Below are 23450 nucleotides of genomic sequence, written 5' to 3' on the forward strand. Positions count from 1 at the left end.
ATTCTGTCAACAGTTGTCAATTAACACTAAGGATCATAGCAGGAAAGTAGGAAGCTGAGGGAATTTTCACCCATGGAATCCTCTTTGTGATTAAAAACCCAGGTTCTTAAGCCATGGGGTTATATAACTGTGTGTTGGAGAGTCCCAAAAATATCACAGCGGCAGGTTTCTGGGGGCTGGAGAGATGGCCCATTGGTTAAGAACACATAACTGCTCTTGTGGAGGTTTTGAGTTTAGTTCCAAGTACCTACATCAGGTGACACACAACCTCTTGGAACTCCAGCTCCAGGGGATCCAGCACCTTTGATCTCCTAGAGATGGAACCTACATGAACATACCCACATAGGATGATGGCAAATTAATTCACAGTCAAATGTGTAATGAATCCAAGGTGTATCTAGTAGTACCTGTCTGTATGCATTCCAGCCTTGCTGCCGTGGTTCCGAACACAGCACACATGCTGAGCCGTGTTTACACTGTCGCTTAACACAATGCCCTCAAATACTGCCCCAACACCAAGGCTGAGTTATAATACTGTGCTTAAGTGTGGATTCCTGCTCTTTTAGAAGCATAGTAGTCTAATTACATAAAACGAAGACTTACTATTTTCCTGTTATTCCTCAGAATGTAAGTATCAAATTAGTAATCTTTGGATTGTATTATTAGAATGTTTGGTTTAGAAGCTGTTGTTTGAGGCTGAGTGTGGTGCTATATCTTTAATGCCAGTGCTTTGGGACAGCAGACATCTAAGAGTTCCAGACCAATCAAGGTTATTATAGTGAGGTAATATCTTTTTCTCTAATTTTCTTCATTTTAAAAAGGATATTTAATTATTTTGTTGATTTTTACATTGCACTCACACTTTCCCTTCCCTCCTCTCCTCCCAGTCACCCCCACCCACCCACCCCCATCCACTTCTCCTCCTCCCTTATGTTTCAGAAAGGGACAGGCCTTCCCTAGATATCAGCTAGCCATGGTTTATCAAGATCCTCTCCTGTTAAAGCTGAACGAGGCAGCCCAGTTCTGGAAAGGGTCCCAAAAGCAGGCAGCAGAGTCAGAGACAGCTCCCGCACTCTCTGTTGGAAATCCCACAAGCTGCACAACTGTCACTGACACGCAGAGGGTCTAGGTCAGTCCCATGCAGGCTCCCTGGCTGTCTGTTCAGTCTCTGTGAGGCCCTGTGAGCCCATCTTAGTTGATTCTTTGGGCTTTCTTATGGTGTCCTTGACCCTTCTGACTCCTGCAATCTTTCCTCCTCTTCCTCAGGATTTCCCAATCTCCACCACGTGTTTGGCTCTCTGCAGCTGTTTCCATCAGTTGCCAGGTGAAGCCCCCCTGATGACCATTGGACGAGGCATCATTCTATAAGAATAGCCGAATATCATTAGGCATCCTTACAGTGACTTTTTTTTTTTTTTTTTGCCAGTTATATCTGATTTTATCCGAGGTCTCTGGGCTATTCTATTTCCGTGTCCTAGCCCTCTAGGCAGTGTCGGGGTTACAACACCCTATCTTTAAAAACAAAATAAATTTATTTTAAAAATTACCTTTAAAAATAGAATAAAATTAATTTATTTTTAAATTGAAAATATTTAAATGATACATGTGGATTAATTGTTGAATAGTGTGAGCTTGATGTTTTTCTATTTTTAAGTGTGCATAGTACAACACTGAAGAATTTAAAAATGGCAAAGACACTAGTGAAAAGAATTCTTGAACTAGTGAGAGTAATGCAAAATGTTCTTACCGGAACCTGGCTCTCATTTTTTTTCTTAATAGAAACATTATTGTATGGTGAGCATAGGAAGGAATGGGAACTTTTACGTCGTTTGCCTTTTATGTTATTAGTTATTACCTTTGGAGAAGGCAATTACATGCTGCACATATAGGTATTGGGATACAGAGAGGAGGATCCTAGAGTCTGTCCAGTTGTCATGCCATTTAGAAGTTAGTTTTTTCCCCTGAGACAGATTTCCTGGTTTACACACTCAGGGCTTTCAGAAATATATTACATTATGCTTCTTAATTAAGTGTTGAGATTTTGAAATTGCTATTTGATTTGTTCTTTATTGAGACTCGATCTAATCACAACTTCTGAGTGATGGTGACACAGCCACAGGGGCCATAAAAGCCATTTTTACTGTGTGCAGAAGCACAAGCCATTCCTAGTACATGGCTTTCAGCTCTACAGGAAGATCAGTTGTGGGATTTGTTTGTTTGCTTGCTTGTTTTGTGTTTTAATGTGTGCCATCAGGAAGCCTGAAAAAAAAAGAGGTCGTTTAAGAGAGAATGTTTATATTATGAGGTGCTTAGGAGCACTTAGTGATGTTAGTAACATCTGTTATTTTGTGGGCTATATTGGGGTTGGTAAAATTTTTCTGTATTAATGATTTCATTTTATTGGACAAAAGTTTTAGTATATATTTCTAGTAATTGTAGTATCCTTTTTATTAGCTGAAATTACTTTCTGAAGTTAATTTCAGAATTTGTGGTAGTTTGTGAGATAGGTTGAGAATGTTGATTTTCTGCAATGATCAGGAAATACATGGTAGTGCTGGCTAAGAATGGCATTCTTCCTGAGTCTAATAGTTTAAAGTTGGAATTAAAGGGAAAAAAACAGTTAATATAATTTACCTAGAACTATATTGAAATGTAGGAAAGAATATTGTTTTAGGCTTTACCTGCTGTGATTTAGAACTGTTATTCTTTCTCTGGGATTGATGGTCATTTGGGGGTGAGTGATTGTTGCCTCAGTGCTGACTCTGACTTACTTAGAAGCATGTCCTCATAGAAGATCCCTTTCCCGACTGAGCAAACAGTCTGTCTCCCTGCCCTGCCTGCTTTCCAGCTTGTTATTCCCTTGGCCGTGGTGCTCTTGGCAGATAGTAGCACCCTGATAGATAAAAGAGCAGGTTATCTTAAACTTTGTCCACTTGTAACTCTAGAATGTAGGCATATAAAATTTATAATAATAAATTATAAGGAATTTACTTTAAAGCCATTTTTGTCATGCGTATAATTTTACCTCTTATAAAGATGAAAGCAAATTACATACCAATGAGATAGTTGTACTTGTTTATTTTTACATAAAAATTTAAATCCTTGTTGAATATATGAGACTGAAAGGCATAGAGGATCTTCAGGGTTTTCCAGAGGTGATTTTTCTTTGTCTGCATGGATGTTCTATGTATGCATGTGTATATGTGTTCAGACATATGCATGCCATGGCATGTGTCAAGGTCAGAGAACAAATTTGGATGTCAGTCCTTGCCTTTCTTCTTGTTTGAGGCAAGATTTCTTTTTGCTTGTTCTGCATGTCTGTGTCTATGCAGGGTCTTTTTGTTGTTAGCTGCTGTGCTGTAGTCTTCAGGCTAGCTGGCAGTGAGCTTCTGAGGATTCCTCTCTACTTCAGGTCTTGTCATAGCAGTGCTGGAATTAAACAGCTCATGCTACTGCACTCAGCTTTCACAGGGTCTGGGGGTTCAGACTCAGATCCTCGTGTGTGCACACAAGCATTTCATCCACTAAGCCATCACCCTAACTCCTGAGCAATAGTTTGATTTTATAATGCTCATTGTGGAGAATGCTGCTTCACTTAAATGCATAGTACATGACAGAAATGTTTAGGGCCTTTGCAGAAATAATTGGAAATTTTGCCCTAATCACAACCCAAAATTTGCTAAATTGCTTTTTTATGAAACTCGAGTCAGCAGCTCAAGCAGCACTTAAAAACAAATTAAATTCTAATATAATACAATCCAAAGATAAACTAATTTGATGTTTATATGCTGGGAAATGATAATAGGAAATACTAAAGTTTTAGTTTTCTGTAAGAAAGCCATTGTGTTTTGATCTAAGGAGAAAACTGCAGGTGTGAAAGCACTGTACTGCATAACATGGTTGTTTTCCTCGGTGCCCTGTGATGTGATGGTGTGTGCAGTGCAAAGAGCAAACGTTCCACGCCAAGGCTACAGCGACACAGGCAAATACTGCTAGGAATCTACCTTTATGATACATTGATTCTGACTGATTTTTGGTAGTTGCAATTCAGAAACCTTTTAAGCTGTTGCCAATTTTTTTGTGACCACTACCTTTAATTATGAAACTATATGTCATCATAGCCCATAGCTTAAGAAGTTGAACTTCAAAGAAAACTTTTAATTTTAAAAAATAATTTTTGTGGTAAGTTGACCAACTGTGATTATATATTTTATGAACTATGAAGTGATGTAAGGATTTATGAATATAATAGAAATAATTAAATTGAGCTAAGGAACATATAGCCACCACTTCAGATACTTACTTCATTAATTATAATGGTCTATTAATGCCTGCATATCACATTCATGTAGATGGGATTAATTTTGATGTGATTGTAGGCTTCTGGTAAAATGTTAGGCAACATTTAAATCTAGCCTAGAGCCAGAAACCAATATTCTACGATCCCTCTACTGTTTGTGTGTAATGTTGGGAGACCCATAGGTAGTACTTGTGGTTAGTGAGGCAAGCAAGACCAGGGTTCCTTCCTGTCCTGGAAAACCAGCTGCTGGACTCTTGAGGTGCTCAAAACTCATATTGAAGAGAACTGTTAACAGAAAGGCTTAAGACCTGAGTAAAGTGAAAGCAGTCCTTTAAACAATGAATTATTGTAATACAGCTTACAAAGTAATATATTTTCATGGTTTTAAAACATCTGGTAACATAGGAAAACTTACAATGAGATGAAAGAATACCATCCTCTACCCTCTACCAGTGTCAATCCCTGTCCCACTCTTAGACAAAATTACTTGAAATCATTGAGGTCTCTCTTTTATTGTCTGTATTTCTGTTATTAAAATGATTTGTCTGTGGTAAACTTTATGTATTGAACTTTTATTTCCCCAAAGGGTGAAGCTTACCTATTTGTACCCTTTCTTCTTCATCCCTATCAGTAAAGTTATACCATTTATTTTTGTTTCTCCTTTTCGTTACCTGGTGGCTTTGGTAAGCCAGCACCTTTTATAAATTACCTGATTTACAAAAACAGTGTCACTTTCTTCATCCCATCTAGAACAGTAAACTGGGTCTGGTGAGAGTTAGGTATAAACTTAGAGGTCTGGGTGTTGTTGGACAGTTATCTGGAGTCAATCTTTACTTTTTTGGTTTTTTTTTTTTGGTGAGATTAATCATAATCTTTGCATTTTATGTTTTATAGAAATAAATACCTTCCCTTAAATTGATGAAAATGAAAATACAGAAGAAAGAGAAGCAGGTAAGTGGTCCCTTTTCTCTTATGTGTTTTATGTGTCATTGTACCTTATGCCTACTAAAGAGGATAGGCCAGCAGTGTAGGCTCACATTTTAACCTCTGGTAGTTCCCTGTTGTCTCTGCTTTTCATTATACAAAGCAGCAGAGCTCTGGGTGACTAAGGCATGAATTTTCCCCTTTGCTTCAGTCATGTCCATAGTAGAGCAGTGTAATGGAGCTGTGACTGAGAATGGTGCAAGCTAGCCCTGTAGAAATGCTTCCTCTTTTGGAACAACTTCTTAGATTTTTCTGAGTGATGTGACCAATTCTCTATAGTTTTTATGTATTAATCATTTTTGGAGGTTTAGTTTGCTAAAAATTTCCCCCACATTTTATGTGTGTGTGTGTGTGCACATGAAGTAGGTACACATGTAATAACTTATGTGTGGTGGTAGGAGGACAAGTGTGTGGAGTCACTTTTCTCCTTCCTCCTTTCTGGGGAGTTTTGGGGCTTTAGACTTGAGCTCAGGTTGCCAGGCTTACTCTACAGGAGCCTTTGCCCATGGAGACACCTCATTGTCCTAGAAGCATTCTTTTTGTTGTTGTTATTTTGTTTTTGTTTTTTGAGACAGGGTTTCTCTGTAGCTTTGGAGCCTGACCTGAAACTTGCTTTGTAGACCAGGCTGGTCTCAGACTCACAGAGATCCACCTGCCTCTGCCTCCCAAGTGCTGGGATTAAAGGTGTGCGCCACCACCACCCGGCTCAGAAGCACTCTTTTATCTATACTTGTAACTGTGGCCAGTGTGACTCATTAATATAGTACCTCTTCTCAGTTGGTACTTCTGTTTTCTGATGACTTTATATTGGAAGGAACCTAGAGAATATCAGTCAGTGTGACTTACAGAAGTGAGACGTGGAGATAGGCCTCTGACTCTCACACAGTCTGTCTGATGGGTGGCCTGTAACATGAGGGCCTGCTTGTTGGGGTTTCTGTCCTGCCCAATTCCCACAGCTGTTTAGCCCCAAAGAAAATCACTCAGAGGTCTCCAGAAGATCATAAACTGATTGGCCCATTAGCTCAGGCTTCTTATTAGCTCTTGTAACTTATATTAACCCATTATTCTTATCTATGTTAGCCACATGGCTCAGTACCTTTTTCAGTGGGGCAGGTCACATCCTCTTTCTTCGGTAGTCTGGGCAGGACTAGGGAAAGAGCTTCCTTCTTTCCAGAATACTCCAGTTCTTATTGCCCCACCTGTACTTCCTGTCTGGTTTTCCTGCCTATACTTCCTGCCTGGTTATCAGCCAATCAGCGTTTAAAACATGATTGACAAAATACAGACAATTCTCCCACACCAGTGGCCTTTCTTTTTATGGAATTGGATGATAATCTAGCAATGGGGTAGTGGTAGTGGTCTGAATTCCTGCCTTGCACTGGGACCCCATGCAAGATTGTTGGGTAGAAGTAGCCACCCTTTCTTTCCTTTCTAGTCTTCTTTGGAACCCTAGTTAGAGAGAGGGGATGTGGACTATCACAGACTAGATGACCCTTGTAGGGAGCATGATTTGGAGAAATTATTCTCATCGGTGTCAGTTATTCACAAGAAAAGCACTACTTCTAGCTAAATATTGGATTTCTCTTTTCTGGCGCTACAGTGAACTGGAAGTTGTAGGTAAGCACCACAGAAAAGGTTCACCTGCTGGGGATTGATCCTGGGTTCACTCTGACAGGCTCCTGGAGCTGTGTACAAGTTCTTCTATTACTGCTACATTTATGATGAGGAAGATGGAAAGAACCACACATCCATCCAAAACCACCATTTAAATGCTTTGTAGAATATATCCCAAACCCTCAAAAAATTGTTATTTATGATAGGCAGGCAGGCTTATAGTTCTTAAGGCAATTTTCATGTTTCGTTTTTAAACATTCTTTAAGGTGAACTATTATGTATCCTTAGGGAGATTTTTATTTTAAACTTAGAGTAATGATTAGTGAACAGAATGGAATTTCTGTTGTTTGGGATGTGTTTTCTGTTTTGGGTTGGTTTGTTGGCTTCTGATTTGTATTTGAGATAGTCTTGATATAGAAGTATAGGCTTAAAAAAAAAAAAAAGAAGTATAGGCTTGTGTGTAGTCCAGACTGATGTTGAACTTGATATCAGTTTGCGTCAGCCTTGTGAGTGCAGGACTATAGGGTCACCCTGCTGTGCCCTGCTGCAGAGTATGAATTCTACTTGAAAATTACTGTTAGTTGTGCTGGGGTCAGGCTGAATAAATAGGAAGAACTGATCCTGTTCCTTTCGTCAGTATTTGACACTGGGTCATATGGACTATTGAACTGCAAGAAATTCAGCACATAACAATGGAATACTGGAGCCCAAACAATCTGTACGCTCTAGGACTGAGTATGTACCACACACTTTAGGGGTGGATCGAAAAGGCTTCGGTTTTCATAGAATGGAATTGAAATTCCCACTGTATCACTTAGGCTCTTTGAAAAAGTTCAGTCTCAGTTTTCACAGTGTGAAAAGTAATTAAATGATAATCAAATACTTAGTATTTAATATATCAAAAGCAAGCAAATCTTTAGTGTGTAACAGAGTGAATAGCCATCAAGCTTGCTTTAACTATGATACTGAAACGATAGAAGCAACACAAAAAAGGCTTAGGCTGTAGCTCAGTGCTAGAGTACTTGCCCAGCATGTGCAAGGGGAGTGGGGAAGTCTGTTTAAAGAAACATCCATTCTTTAAAAAAAAAAAAAAATCCTCATTTCTTTTAGTTTGTTTTTCCACTTTGAAGAAAATGGCATGTAAATGCATTCTGATCTTTGAAATTTCTCATTTCCCTGCTCAAAATTTTATTAGGGAAAATTAAAATGAGATGACAGATTTTTACAAGTTAATCAAAATTCAGCAATAAATAATCATGCTTCTTATTAACTAGAAGGGGCATGACAGGTGGTATGCCAAAAACAAAGGCTTTAGAAACTGACTTTGTATTGCCAAAGGAAATGTCCCCCCCCCCGCAAAAAAATAGGACTGTGAAAAATGAATCTCTTGCAGTCTTTTCATCTGTGTTGATGAAAATAACTGAACTGCCTCTAAGAAGTGTGTGGAGTTTAATTACTGAGGTTACTGAACAATACTAGGCAGGCAAAAATTAGCTAGGGAAATAAGGTGTGAATTATAATGATTAAAGCCCAACTTTTACAGCTGAATATACTTCTTAAGGGGAACACACCCTCACCTTAGTGAAAACAGACTGTGCTGATTCTTTTTTTTTTAAACTCTCAGCTCCTTGTTTGCTACTAAGAAGTATAAAATATGGCAGATGAGATGTGATATAAAATAGTAAGGGTGAAAGGTTTACTTTAGTAATCTAGACCAATCAGTCCAGTTTTTAAAAATGTTTTATTAAAACTTGGAGCTATAGCCAGGGAATAAAGTAGACCTGGTGACTTTCAGAGACCCTTGCGTCCATGGACAAGAGCTGAGCAGGCATAGCCTTCATTTTTAGGTCCTCAAGAAAACACAAAGTTCGTGAATTGGGAAGAGTAATTCAGATGAGCAGCGGGACTCTCAGACCTTGAGACAGCTAGAGCATACTTTCTTCCCTGGAGTGAATATGAACATGAATTATTCACTAAACAAATATTGCTGAGTTTTTCATATTTATTTGTGCAAGAAATATTTAAGTTCTACTTCAGGCCAGGTTCAGCAGTGACTTAAATGTTTTCTAAAGAACTGTATATAGTCGGATTGTAGAAAGACAGTTGAAGTAGGGCATGGTACATGCCTCAGAAGAACCAGGATTTTACACTGTGGATGGAAGACTGGTAGTCTGCTATTGGAATATAGGGACACGGGTAATATTAGCTCCACCAAAGAATTTTGAGTAATTTAGAAAGAGTAAGGTCTCTGGGGTCAGCCAATTTAGAAGTGAACAGGGAAGGAAGAGAGTAATTGTAGATGGGTTCAGGAAGTGCATGGTAGTAAGGGAGAAAGGGAAAGCCTAGGGTACAGTGCTCAATTTTGGTGGTGGCAAAAGGTGAACTGGAATAAGCATGGTGGATTTAGCCAGCTGCCATGTTCCTAGCACAGTCTGTCTTTGTCTTCTACAGCCAGGGGCGGGGTGAGCTCAAATCTCTAGGAAGGCGTTTGCTGCCTGAACTATTGCCCAGTCACAAGCCTTGGTTGAAAATAGTGAGTGAGGAAGAATACGAACATTGGTAATAATGTGGATGAGTAAACAGTTGATTTGAGACTTCTCAGCATCCCTCAACAGAGCAGGACTAGCATTATTCAGACCTTCAGTTTGTTTGCCCCTTTCAGCATATTTAAAAGTGATAGTAAAACCAGTTTAAAACATTGTCTTCATGAGTCAAAAGGATTTAAAATAGACTTACTCCAACTCTTCCAGAGAGCATTGAATTCTTCCTCTGTCTCTTCATATACCTTCACAGGATTTCTGCCCACCCCCAACCATTGTAATTGGTTTTGTATTCTGAAACATACACTTGAGGCCAGAGTGAGGCCTGGGCCCAGAGGCTGACTCATTGCCTATGTCGTACATGAATGAAGCAGGACACTCTAAGGTGAAGACTATGTTCTTCTCAGGAGAGGAAAGTGAAGTGTATCTGTTGATGGACCCACAGACAAGAATGGGACCAAGGTGGCCTTTTGCTCCTTGGCCTCCTAGGCTCTTTGGCTTGGCTACTGTCTTTGCTTTTCCTTGTTCTCTCTTACTACCCTGGCCTTTCTTTCTTCTAGTTCTTCACTCCAGTACCTCTGTCTCCATTGTCCTCCTTCTAGTTATAGGATATCAGTTTTCTCTTCAGTAGTACACACATATGCTGTGTGTGTGCGTGTGTGTGTGTAAACTTGTCTTTAAACTTAGACGTTTACCTGTCATAATGGACTAAAATGGGCTTTCTTAGTTTGAGATCATTACCTTAGACTATAATTTTTTCATTTGTTCTTAAACTTTTTAAATTAAGATGAATCTCATTCTTCTAGATTTCATTGTTTTCCAGGACTGTTGTGGGTTAATAAGCTTGGATCAAAGGAACACCATTGTTTTTGGTTTTTTAACAGTTAGCCCCTTTCTCCTTTATTTTTTGCTCAGTTCCTAGACTCTCATTTCTATGTAAGTTGATGTAAAGTAAGTTATTGTTGAGTCCCTTGTGGTATGCTGTCTTCATCCTCTTCCACCTAGAGCCATTTCAAAGTGGAGACACTGGCGTAGGATTTAGCACTCAGACTTTTTGTCTCCCTCTGGCTCAGAAGTACGTGAAAGAAATGTTTTTGTCTTATGTGTTTTTTGCTCCTCAGGAATCTTAGCCTAGTTCCAAACATGAAAAAAAAAAAAAAAAAGGCTTCTCAGGACTACTGACCCCAAAATTTACATTTTATATTTCTATTACTAGTATTTGCCTTTTCCCCATTATAACATCAAACAATTATGTTCTTCCCCTTTTAGAAGTGCCACCTCTGTCACTCTAGGAATTTAGCCTTGGCAAGTTGTGTTGTCTCTTATCTGTAAAATTAGTAGAGGTTGATGGGGCTGTTCCTGGATAATTATCTTTGATTCTAGGTAGTGGAATATCACAGGCAGCAGTTGAGGTGTTTGTTTAGTTTAGTAAAAAATTATCTGACTTTTCCCAAAGCAGTATATACACTCACATTTAACAACATTTAACCAAGTCTCATCTGGCTGGTCTGGTGGCCTAATAATCTGTCACTATTCTCTGGGAGGTCATAAATACACATTAGCCTTTTGCCAGAATTCCAAATCCACAGCCCTCTCCTCACTAGCTGCTTCTTGTCCAGGGTACATTCCTTACCATCACTAATTCCCACTTCTCCCTGTACAGACTGGTATCTTTATACTGACCTTGTTAGAGTCCTTATGTCATCCATTATCTTTATATGACATGTGCAGTAAACATTAGCAGCTGCTGTAGTTATTTTCTCTGTATTTAATTCTCTCTGCTACTGCCCACTTCCATCTTCTCTGATAAGCCTTGTCCATGAGTAAAGAGACTTTGTCATCAGGAAGAAGAGACAGTGTCACTGCCCTAGAGCAGACTTCTCTCGGTGGAATTCAGTCTTTTGGTTTTGAAACTGTTTCAGTTTGTCCTCTCACTTTTTAAAAATTTATTTTCAGCTTCACACATACATAATGCTCTTTGATCAAAATCACCTCCCTTATTCTCTCTTACCTGTAAGATAAGAGTAAGGAGCTGCGGGCAAGCCTGCTTTTTCGTCCTGCCCGGCTCCCGCACAGCTAGCTTATTAGCCCCACAATAATTACACAGAAACTGTATTCTTTTAAACACTGTCTGGCCCGTTAGTTCTAGCCTCTTCTTGGCTATTTCTTATATCTTGATTAACCCATTTCTAATAATTTGTGTAGCACCACGAGGTGGTGGCTTACCGGGGAAGATTCAGCATGTCTGACCTGATGGCTGGCTCCATCGTGTCTGCCCTCACTTCCCTTCTTCCCAGCATTCTGTTCTGTCTACTCCACCCACCTAAGGGCTGGCCTATCAAATGGGCCAAGGCAGTTTCTTTATTAACCAATGAAAGCAACAGACATATGACCTTCCCACATCACTTACCCCTTCCCCCTTCATCAAATCTTCTTCCAAAGTCCTCCTATATTCAAGTCTTTTTTTTTTTTTAAGTTAGAATTGCCTGCATGCATATAGGCAGGAGTTTACTTACTTTGAGCAAAGACAATACACTAGTGACTCTACCACTCACAAATATGACTCTACTTCTCTCCAGCAACCATTAACTATTCTTCCTACAGCTCCTGGGGTGTAGGGATAGGGCTTATGCAGGTGGGTAGCCACCACTGCTGTGAGTTCATGGATGCAGCAACCATGCCCTGTCCAGAAGATAATATTTTGTAGGATTTTTCCTCATCTTCCAATTCTTAAATGGTTTCTACCCCTTCTTCTGAGCTCTTCTCCAGACTTGCAGGAGGTGGTAGAGATGCCCTGTTTAGAGCTGAGCACTGAAGGGTCTCAGTTTGTCCACTCTTGCACTCTTAAAATCCTTGATCTCTAAGGACCAATGTCCCTGGCACAGAATTCATTAATATTCCCAGTATGAGCACGTAGAAACTTCCCTTTTTTCTTAAAGTACAGAGTCTTGAAAGAACAACTGTTGCCCATAGGATTTAGGCATGTTTATTTAGCAGGATTTTACTTACTGTAAAGATCCAAAAGAAAACCTTTCTTTTCTTCAGTGTTTTTCTCCCACTAATCTCAGTACTGCATTGTGCACCTCAGACTGCGGAAGAGCACTAGAAAAGAAGACAGGGTAGCATGCAGCTGAATTTGCAATGCTTTTATTCCCGCTGTGGGCCAGGAAGTATGGGTACACCTTGGGGAACCAGCACACTTAAGGAAAGCCACACCACCTGAGCAAGTGTTTGTGGTATATAACATAGGAGAGCAGGCACTCACAAATGGTGCTATTTCTAAACTATCACCAGAATGCTGGTTTTCCATCTTCCTGGAAAGCTCGTCCTTCTTGGGCTCTCCCAAGGTAATTTCTTTGTTCTAGATCAAGGAAAGACTGCTATCCTTGGAGCTGGCAGTCACATTATTATTGGACTATAGGCAATCTTTGGTTATGAAAGTACTTTTTAGAATTCTAGACCTGAAAGTATGAGATGAAACATCAACCTCTGAAGTATTGTTTCCTTAAAATTGTTCATGGTGTGAGACTATGCTTTTACTTAATGGTTCTCAAAAGTGGTTTTGAAATTCCCTTTTTAGTGCTACCACAGCACCTGTGACATACTCCTTCTAGCATTGGTCACAATAAAACTCCCTCCTATTTGGGTAGTTTGATTTTTTGCAAGTGACCAAAGGTATTTGGGATTGAGTCTAGTAGCTGAGTTCAATGAAATACAGAACAAGCCTAGTTTTAGTTATTATCAAAAGTAAAACTTGTAGGGCATCAAGATGCCTCAGAAGATAAAGGCACTTGCCACCAACCCTAACAGTCTGAATTTAATTCTCCAGACCCACATGACAGAAGAAGAAAATCAATTCCCACAAGTTGCACTCTGACCTGTGTACCCATGCATATGCACATACAAATAAGTAAACGTAAAAAAAGGACAAGTTGGAATGATTCCACTTTCCTTGTTCAGAATCAGCGCAGTTCAGTGTTGATACTTCTTGGTCACTAATAAATTTTGAGAGGTATAGGAGTGCATGAATCTTGCCTTATCACCCCAGAAACTTGCCTTAGTTCATGACCAGGAGGTTTCAACATACTTGAATAGTAGCATTGTGTGTGAGTATCATAAATCCCATTGCGGATCTCTGTAGTATGCCTAGGATTTGGTGGCATCTGAAGGTGGTTTTTTTCTTTTTCTTTTTTTTTTTTTGGAGAAAACTATTATATACATGCCTGTTTTAAATAAAATAATAAAAATAATCTCAAATTTCCTTATAGAAAAAGTCCTTCAAATTTTTATATGTTAGTTATATATTAAATTAAGAATTTGATATGTTTATATGAGTGTGCATGCCATGGTGCATGGTAGAGGTAAAGGGCAATTGGTTCCCTCTTTCACCTTTACAAGGGTTCTGGGAATTAAACAGGTCCCAAGTTGAGCACAAGCACCTTTACCTGTTGAGCCATCTCAGTGGCTCATATTCTGACTTGTAACATATCAACATCATGCCACTGCTGCATAAGGCCACAGGTGGCTGTGTCCTGCTTGTACTGTATCCCAAGGTCTAGCGTACTGGAACTAACACATGGTAGGAACTCACTATATATTGACTGAATCATTCAAACCTAATAACAGTCTTTGGAGCAGTGAAGGAGTAATGTGCTTTTTTTTTTCTTCTCTTTCACAGTTGTCCAAGTTAAAATCTTTGAGTCATTCCCCAATGTCAGATGCCTCTGTTAATTTTGATTACAAATCACCATCACCATTTGACTGCAGCACTGATCAGGAAGAGAAAATCGAAGATATTGCCAATCACTGTCTGTCCCAGAAGGACCTTTATGCTACTGAAGAAGAAGCTGATACCCTTTTCTCTAGGAAGTTGATATCCCATAATGGGATGGAGGATAGTGGAGGCAGAGGTACTGGAGTGAAGAAGAAACGGAAGAAAAAGGATCCAGGAGAGCAAGAGGGAACAAAGGGAAGCAAGGACAGGGAGCCCAAGCCAAAGAGAAAACGAGAACCTAAAGAGCCAAAAGAACCCAGGAGAGCCAAGGAGCCGAAGAGGGCCAAGGAGCCCAAGGAGGCAAAGCAGAAGGATGGTGTGAAGAAGCCCCGGAAGCCTCGGGAGGCCTCGGGTACCAAGGAGACTAAAGAGAAGAGGAGCTGCACTGACTATGTATCCAGGACGAAGTCCAAGAAGGCCAGGTGTGTACTTTCCTCTTTGCCCTTGACTTCATGGGGCTGTTTCTCTTTGTCAGTAGCCTAAGCTCCTGGGCTCGACTTGACTACACCTCTCCTGGTCCAAGCTTTGTACCTCACTTACATGAGACAGTGAGGGGGTTAACTCTTGGCATTAATGGAAGGTGTTGTTTTCTAATTTAATATCTGAAATTATACTTAAAACATTGTACTTTTTGGAAACTCCAAGAATTGCTAAATTTCTTCAGAGTCCTACCATCTTTTTAGTCTACGTACTTAGTGTTCAGCACTCTTTATGTGGTGGCTGGCATCCCATCTCAGCTGTGCATGTGCTCTTTAAATGCCTTGTGGATATGTTCTTTATGTCCTTTTAGCTTTCAATCAAAAATGAACCTCTTCTCACCTCCTAGTCATGTAATTTCTTGGTATTCAGTTTGTATTTAAAAAGAATTTAAGTCGGGTCGTGGTGGTGGTGCATACCATTTAGTCCCAGCATTTAGGAGGCAGAGACAGGCAGATCCCTGAGTTTGAGACCAGCTTGACCTACAAAGCAAGTTCCAGGATAGCCAGGGCTACACCGAAAAACCCTGTCTCGAGAAAACAAAAAATAAACGAACAAAAAATAATTTAAATGTCAACTTGTCTAAAGTATACTTCATAGGACATCCTGGGTCTAATGGTGGGGATATTTTGACAGCAGTGGTATAGAGGCAAAGGTACACAGCCGTAGGAGTCAGTGGTATGGTATTCTGGCAGAACCATGAGCAGACAGACTGTGTACAAGAGAACTGGCTTTCCTCCCCAGGCTCCATGCTCTATTGCAAGATTATTTCTGATCTAGTTCCTTAGTGCAGTGTCTGGCACAGTCCCTGACCCTGCCATAGCTGCTCAGACAGTGCTGGATAAATGAAGCTAGATAAGAACAAATTGACCTATGTAGGTCAGAGGCCTAGGTGCAGATTGACCATACAGTGTGTAATGGGAGAGAGCATGCAGCTATGGTGCTTCTCACACAGAAATCAGTATTTGCTGTTTGCGTACAAATGGGATGTCTTTTTTAAATCATTACTGCATGGCATTGTATTTAGACTTTTTGAGAAAATATAAAACAAAAAAATTATAATCCCTAACTCGAAGTTAAGTTTCTGAAGTCTAAATACAGAGGTGAGGTGTTTGTCTTTCTGTCCTATCAGACCATGAAATCGTAGGGGTTTGGTGTGAATGTTGAGAACATAGCATAATGAGGCTGCCAAACACCTGGGTTGGGTCAGAGCACGGGGAGAAGTGTGTTTAGAAAGTGTTTTAGTGCTGAGTACTGCAGCTTCAAGTCTGCTTTGTGGCTGGTTTAGTTTTCAGAAGGATGGTTTGTCAGGACCAGATAGATAATCCCTAATCCAAGTTTAAATGTTATTACACGGGAATGTCATTTTTTCCTATCAAAGAAGCTTGAAGGTCAATGGATCCTAGGGTTGTAGCTGGCAAGAATAGTCATAAAATCCTGTCTACCTTGAAAGACCAAGAGGGACAGGTAAAGTTGGTATTCAGACTAATGGAAACCATAGAAGCTTTATTGCTCATTTAACATTGGAAGGATACTCTGATCTCCAGTATGTGGGTAGGGTGACATAGTAATTTTGGCTTCTGCCAATCATACACTTGTACATTGCTTTGGGGAGTATATATATTAGGGTAAAGGAATTTTTAGGGTAAAGGTTTAAAGAAGGAAGTTCAGACTAGTGGAGTTATCAACTGTAATGAATCCTAAGCATTTGAGAATTAGGGTAACTAGAGGAGCGGACCTCTGTGCTTTGGAGGACAGTAGAAGATAACATATCTGGACTCACTAATGTTCTAAACTCTCATGTTCACAGTTTTATTGACTTCTCCTTAAAGAAATTAATACTGACATTATATAAGATTTAAAACAAGTTGATAACATATAGACATTGTTAGAAATTCTATTTCAGGAAAATAAGGAGTTATTTCATGAAATAAAGTTGAATATCACATGTAGAGGCAAAATCAAGATTCTGACTGATGAAGATCTTAACAGCATTAGATGAAAAGAGTGTAATTCTGGTCTAGTTAAACCAAGTGAATGAGTTGGGGAAGTACGTGTCCTTTTACAGGCTGTTAAAGGACAGTGAACTCTCTAGCTTTAGAAATCTAGGAGGCATCTTTTGAGTGGAGATTGACAGGTAGATAAAGATGGCCATCTCTTTAGAAATGTGGCAAGTTACAAAGACTTTGTCTATGTATGTGTTAGGGCTGTGTACACTTGTAATAATACTCTTCTGTGTAGCCCAAATAGGGTTTTGAACTATTTAGCCTTTGATTTCTTTTCCTCTGTATCTTTGTAAAAATATTTTGGTTCCTTTAATTAATTATTGCACCAGTCAGCATAATCAGTTTTTAGTTATGAAAGGATATTAATTGATTTTTTAAAATGTTAGTAATTAAGTCTCAATTGTGTGCATGTGTGTGTATGTATGTGTGTAATTTATTCTTGTAAATTGGCTCAGTATTTGTTTTTATTTGAACAGTTATTGATTTCAAACCCTGGGTAATACTTGATGATTCACTGGTTGCCTGGGTTACTACAGGAGCATGGCCCCCAGCTTATATTTTTGGTCTTTCCTCCTCTTTACTACAACCCAACCAGTCTTTCTGAAACATTAGCATTGCCTTTTTTATGTTGTCAGTCACATCAGTGTTAAACCCTTTTTCTCTGTCTTGATTCTAAATCAGCTGAGAAGTGGCCAGCAAAAGAGGTCCAGTGGTCAGTTTTATTATTGATAACTGGGCCAAATAACTCACATCGCCTTGTGGCTGAAATCAGACTTCTTGTTGGTTACACATTACTATAACTGTAGGCAGAGAAGAGATGGCAGCACTGAACCAGGAATCCTCCCCATTTCTGAGTCTTGCCTCAGGTGGGTCCCCAGTTAGAGAAACGTCTCCAGCATTGCACTCTTTTGAAGAGTAAAGCTTATTTTCCCTGTGAAAATATAGGCATAAGAAAAGGGGGTTTCTTCTTTAGTTTATATTTGCATGGGAACTTCTGGTTGTTACAGTTGCCTTCAGAGCAAACCTTTCCCCCTTACTCAAGAATTTGGAGGTCTGGCTTCTTCTTCCCTTAATTCTAGCAGCAAACTTCCCAGCTAGATTGCTTTCATAAACCCTTGAGGTAATTGTTTTTCTTGTAGATGGCTTTTGCTGTTTCTCCCAACCATAATGTCTTTTTTCTGCAAGTATCCCTAGTCCTTTTCGTTCTCTAGGTCTGAATGCAAAATGTGCTTATATGTCCCTCTGACTGGATCCTTCATTGTCATTATAAATTATGGGCTTTAGATCTCAGCAGACTGAAAGGGATCTAGTTCAGCCCTATCATACTGTATTCTGGGAAGTAAAGAACCACAGAGAAATGATTTTTCTGAACTCATTCCCAATATATATTGTAAACTCAGGCCTCCCAATTTTTTGTCTTACATACTTTTTTCTGCAACGGCCCTTTTAATGGTTAACTTTGGTTTTGGTGTATGTATGGCTTGCTTCTCAGGATCACCATATCTTTCTGTCCCTTGTTTCCCCAGGGGCAAAGAAATTTGTCAGATACAAGTCGAATATTCTACATATTTAATTTGATTACATTCAAGAACCCTTCCCCCTGAAAATAAGATGTTTTGTTAGATACATTATGAACTTGTCAATATTTGGTGGTGTTTCTGCTTTCTAATTAAAAATAGGAGTTCTAAAATAAAGAGATGGCTCAGAGGTTAAAAACCCATGCTCCTCTTCCTGGGAGCAATTCCTAGCAGTCATGTCAGGCAGCTCCTGTGTGTAACTCCAGCTCCAGGGGAGCTGATTTCCCTATTCTTTCATCTTTGGGTGTCTGTGCACCTGAACACATACACATGATTTAAAAAATATTTATTTAAAATAAAAATGTTTAAGAAATAATAATAAAAGATAAGTGACTTGTCCAGGACAGACTGATGAACTTCAGTGTCAGCTCTTCAGGTTCCCGAGACTAAGGTCAAGAATGAAAGTGGAAGATCCCTTGTCGGAAAAATTCGTAGGGATTGGCTCCTTTTCTGCAGCATCTCATTGGTATTCTTTCAAGGACTAAAATGGTTCCAACTTTTTTTTATGATTACATTTCCTTTGAGAGGCAGCAAGCAGCAGACAGTTGAACGCTGTAGTGATATTTTGTTTGTGTTTTAACAAGTAAAGCTTCGCTGAAGATCAGAGTGCAGAGCTAAGCCGCTAGAGGTCAGGGAATGGTGGCACACATCTTTAATCCCAGGAATCAGGAGACAGAGGCAGACAGACGGACCTCTGTTAGTTCAAGGCCACCCTGGGCTACACGAAATTGGTCTAGTCTAAAGGAGAAACAGAGCTCACACAAAGGTGATTCTAGCACTTGGGATCATATGCCTTTAATCCCAGCAGTGGAGAGAGGAACAATATGGCTATGTGGAGAATGGAATATAAAGCAGGAGGAGACAGAAACTCAGATGCAGTCTAAGGTTTGGTGGAGACAGTAGCAGTTTGAGGAGACAATCTGAGGACAGGATTTCCCCTTCAGTCTGAGCGTTGGTAGAAGTAAAAAGTCTCTCTAATGACTGACTATCTGTACTGCTTCTCTTATTTCTCAGATTTCATCCCCTAATATCTGACTCCAGGGTTTTATTATTATTATTATTATGAACAATTAGAATTTGTGCTATAAAACATGTCCTGGACCTAAACAGTGTGTAATCAAAAGTTTTCCTGTCCTGACAGCCCACTCCTCATCCCAGCAGCTGCTTCCAAATTGCCACAGAGACTTAATATTATTTATAAGTGCTCAGCCAATGGCTCAGATTTATTACTAGCTAGCACTTATATTTTAAAGTAACCCATTTTCCTTATTTATGCTCTGCCACATGACGGTACCTTTATTAGCATGGCACATTCATTTCCTGCTCTCTCTGCATCTGGCTGGCGACTCCGGACTCTGCTCTTCTTTCACCCAGCATTTTCAGGTGAGCTCTCCCACCTAAGTTTATCCTATTTGGCTCTTGACCAGCTAGCTTCTTTATTAAACCAATCACAATCACAAATCTTCAGTGTACAAAAAGATTATTCCACAACATTCCACCTTTTTGTCAAATTAAAAAGGAAGGTTTTTACTTTAATATAAGATTATATATAACAAAACAGCTATTAAGTAAGAATTATAGTTACAATATTCAGTCCACTTGTATTTGGCAAATTAGAGAAAAATACACTTATCTATCTTATTTTGGTGAGTCTAAAATTTTATATCTAATTTACCTGTTTATCATAACTAAGAAAAACTGTAATTATAACTATTTAGTCTTCAACTCCATCAAAGACCCCAGGAGGATAAAATGTTACCTAATGACAGGGGCATCAGGCTGACTGGACAGTCACCCAAAGTTTCTCTGAAATGTTAGGGCATCCAACTCTGGCCTATAGGCCTAGCATATCTGACAGACTTTCCTGTGAAGCAAGGAATTCTGAAGAACTGTCCTACCTTGTCTTGACAAAGTTTGGCAGTCATTTTTTTTTAATTAATGAGATTGTATTTAAACTATAATGTAAGTATTCAGTCCAATATCTTATATAGTCAATATCACACAAATATGCATCATTTCCTTTAATGCTAGAAGTATAATTTACATATGACATGGTCTTAATGAAGATGATGAGAAATGATCTGCACATTAGAAATACTTCAAAGAAAAGCGAGAAGGAAGCATGATCCTACATGCTCTACATTCCTTCTCAACTTAAAACAGGACACCGTTTCTTTTCCTTGCTGCTGCTTTTTTTATTTTATTTTATTTTATTTTTTGAGTATAACAAAGGTTTATTTATTTGGGAATAAACTCATAATAAAAGGTAGCGATCTACAGTCCTCTGCGTGCACTGGGAACTGGAACTGAATCCAGCAGAAAAAAGAGGGTCGTGCACGCTTTTCATCTGCACTTAAGTACATGAGACCACACCCAAAATGCATGGGTATCTTAAAGATTACTGACTGAAAGAGTTCCCACAGCACCTCCTCCTTTTGTCCAAATAAGAGAGTTCTAAGCCTATTATAAAAGTATATACAGTAAGAACAAATATCAAATATTTTTCAGGGAAAAGAGGCAAAAACATATATTAAAAATTAGAATTACAACCAGCATGAACAACATCAAACAAGAAATATGCTAAATGTTTCAATAGTTATCCTATCCTAAAGAGTCTAAATCTTATATTAAAAATGGCTTGACTAAGTCATGTGTGGAAAGTAATTATGAATATCTAATCTTCAACCTCATTAAAGACCTAAGAAGGGAAATAATATTACCTGAGTAAACAGGAAATGCAATCAAGCAACTTCTAAAAGGTGCAAAAAAATGATAGAGATAGCCAGCTGCCTGAGCCATCACCCAAAGTCTCATTTGGGCAACCAACTTTGGCTAAGGCCTAGAGTATCTGACAGACCTTTTCAGAGGCAAGAAAATTTGAAGAACCGTCTTGCCCTGTCTTTGTAAGGTTTAGCAGTTGTTTTTACTTGTCCAGTCTGGACATCATGCATTTTGTCTGTAGTCAAGGTAGAAGCAGTTCTTTGCCCAAAGGCCAGTTTTGCCCAAATGAAAACAAGCTCCAGCTGGAGTGTCTTCAGTGCCCAACATTCTCTTGGGAATAGATCGATGCTGCCAGGAGCAATTGTGTCTCATGTCAACAGAATCCTAAATTTTTTAAATGCCATGTTCTACAGTTCTTTGAAGTGTTTCAAGATTACTAATCTATACAAAATAGAATCTTTATGCATGTATAGAAACTGACTAGTCTAACTATAAGTATGATAAACATGGGTAACTATTTTCCTGTAATTCTTAATACCTATATAACTTAATATGGCTTCATATTAACAAATTAAACAATCTTTAAACAAATATTCAGCAAATGAGGACAGTGACCTCGAAATGTAAACTATATATATATATATATATATATATATATATATATATAAAATCTTGATCAGAGGTAGAACTGTATACTGCAATATGATAAATATATCCTAAAATTGTATCAGTATACAAAATATCTTAAGCAGATGTAGAAACATGTATGCATACTATATGACAAAATAACTTTGCATAGGTGCACAAATGTTGTAAATAGAAATAGGAGCATATTCAATATAACAAATATAATTTGAATTTGTATCAGTATACAAGGATCTATACCAGTATAAATTGTCTATAAATAATAGCTCACAAGTAATACACTAATCTACCTGTTATCCCATCCCATCCAATCCCTTTTATTTGTTTAAAGGAATTTCTGAGCCTACTTCATTTCCACCCCCAACCCTATACCACTTATAACCAACCCCAAATAGATGTCTCTCACTCTGAGGACAAACTTTGTTGGGAGGGGGGCTGTCGTTTTCTAGAATTACTTCCAGCTGTCATGGGGGCAATGTTATTCCTATGAGCTCCTGTAAAAACTAAAATGATAGTTATGTTTCAAGATTACTGTCTGGTATAATTGCAGACAGTCTCTGAGTCATCAGTAGCATTTTTCTGATTTTTTTTTTAATTTTATTTAAAAAAAACCTTTTTTATTTTACATACTAATTCTAGTTCCCAGTTCAACCCCTTTTCCCTTCTTCTCCACTCCCTCTCCCCTCCACTCTCCTTCCACTCCTCAGAGAGGGTAAGGCACATTGCTTTGAGGAAGGACCAAGACCCTCCCTACTATATCTAGACTGAGCAAGGTATTCCTTCAAATAGAATGGGTACCAAAAAGCTAGTACAAGCAGTAGGGATAAATCCTGATCCTATTCCCAGTGGCCCCACAGTCTGCCCCAGCCATACAACATTCAGAGGTGCTAGTTTGGTCCTTTGCTGTTTCCTTCTCTGTCTAGCTAGAGTTGGTGAGCTCCCATTGGCTCAGGTAAGCTGTTTCAGTGGATGTCCCCATCATGGTCTTAATCTCTTTGCTCATATTCTCACTCCTCCCACTCTTCAACTGAACTTTGGGAGCTCAACTCAGTGCTCCACTGCGGGTCTCTGCCTCTTTTTCCATGAGTTGCTGAATGAAAGTTCTGTGGTGGCATTCAAGATGGTCATCAATCTGACTGCAGGGCAAGACCAGTTTGGTCACCCTCACCTCTATTGCTTAGAGTCTTAGCTGGGGTCATCTTTGTGGATTCCTGGGAATTTCTCTAGTGCCAGGTTTCTTGCTAACCTCATAATGGCTCCCTCAATCAAGATATCTCTTTTCTTACTCTCCATATCTGTCCTTTCCCCAACTTGACTATCCCATTCCCTCAAGTTCTACCCTTCTCCTTCTCCCCTCCTCCTCCCCTCTGCCCTCTCTTCTTTCGCCATCTCTGTACTCCCAATTTTCTCAGGAGAGCTTGTCTATTTCCCCTTGCCAGGAGGATCTATAATATGTTTCTCTTAGGGTTCCCCTTGTTACTTAGCTTCTCTGGGATCGTGGACTATAGTCTCATTATCCTTTGCTTTACAGCTAGTATTCACTTATACATGAGTACATACCATGCTCATCTTTCTGGGTCTGGGTTACCTCATTCAGGATGTTTTTTCCTAGTTCCATCCATTTGCATGCACATTTCAAGATGTCATTGTTTTTTTGTTTGTTTGTTTGTTTTTTTTTTTTTTTTTTACTGCTGTAGTACTCTAGGAAATGCAATCAAGCAACTTCCAAAAGGTACAAAAAATGTGTAAATGTTCCACATTTTCTTTATCTACTCTTCGGCCGAGGAGCATCTAGCTTGTTTCCATGTTCTG

At 39.1% G+C, this 23450-nt stretch overlaps 1 protein-coding gene across 2 annotated transcripts in view; it reads left to right on the forward strand.

Moving 5' to 3' along the window:
- Window positions 1–23450, forward strand: part of Chd6 (chromodomain helicase DNA binding protein 6) — a 179994-nt gene that overhangs the window by 42208 nt on the left and 114336 nt on the right. For both annotated transcript variants that reach the window (XM_057781825.1, XM_057781826.1), the window contains exons 2-3: window positions 5195–5251; window positions 14117–14634. In XM_057781825.1, coding sequence (XP_057637808.1) covers window positions 5219–5251; window positions 14117–14634 — 551 coding nt within the window. In that variant the 5' untranslated portion in view covers window positions 5195–5218. The remainder of the gene's footprint in view (window positions 1–5194; window positions 5252–14116; window positions 14635–23450) is intronic.

Source organism: Chionomys nivalis, chromosome 9 (assembly GCF_950005125.1).
Source record: "Chionomys nivalis chromosome 9, mChiNiv1.1, whole genome shotgun sequence".
Lineage (NCBI taxonomy): Eukaryota > Metazoa > Chordata > Mammalia > Rodentia > Cricetidae > Chionomys > Chionomys nivalis.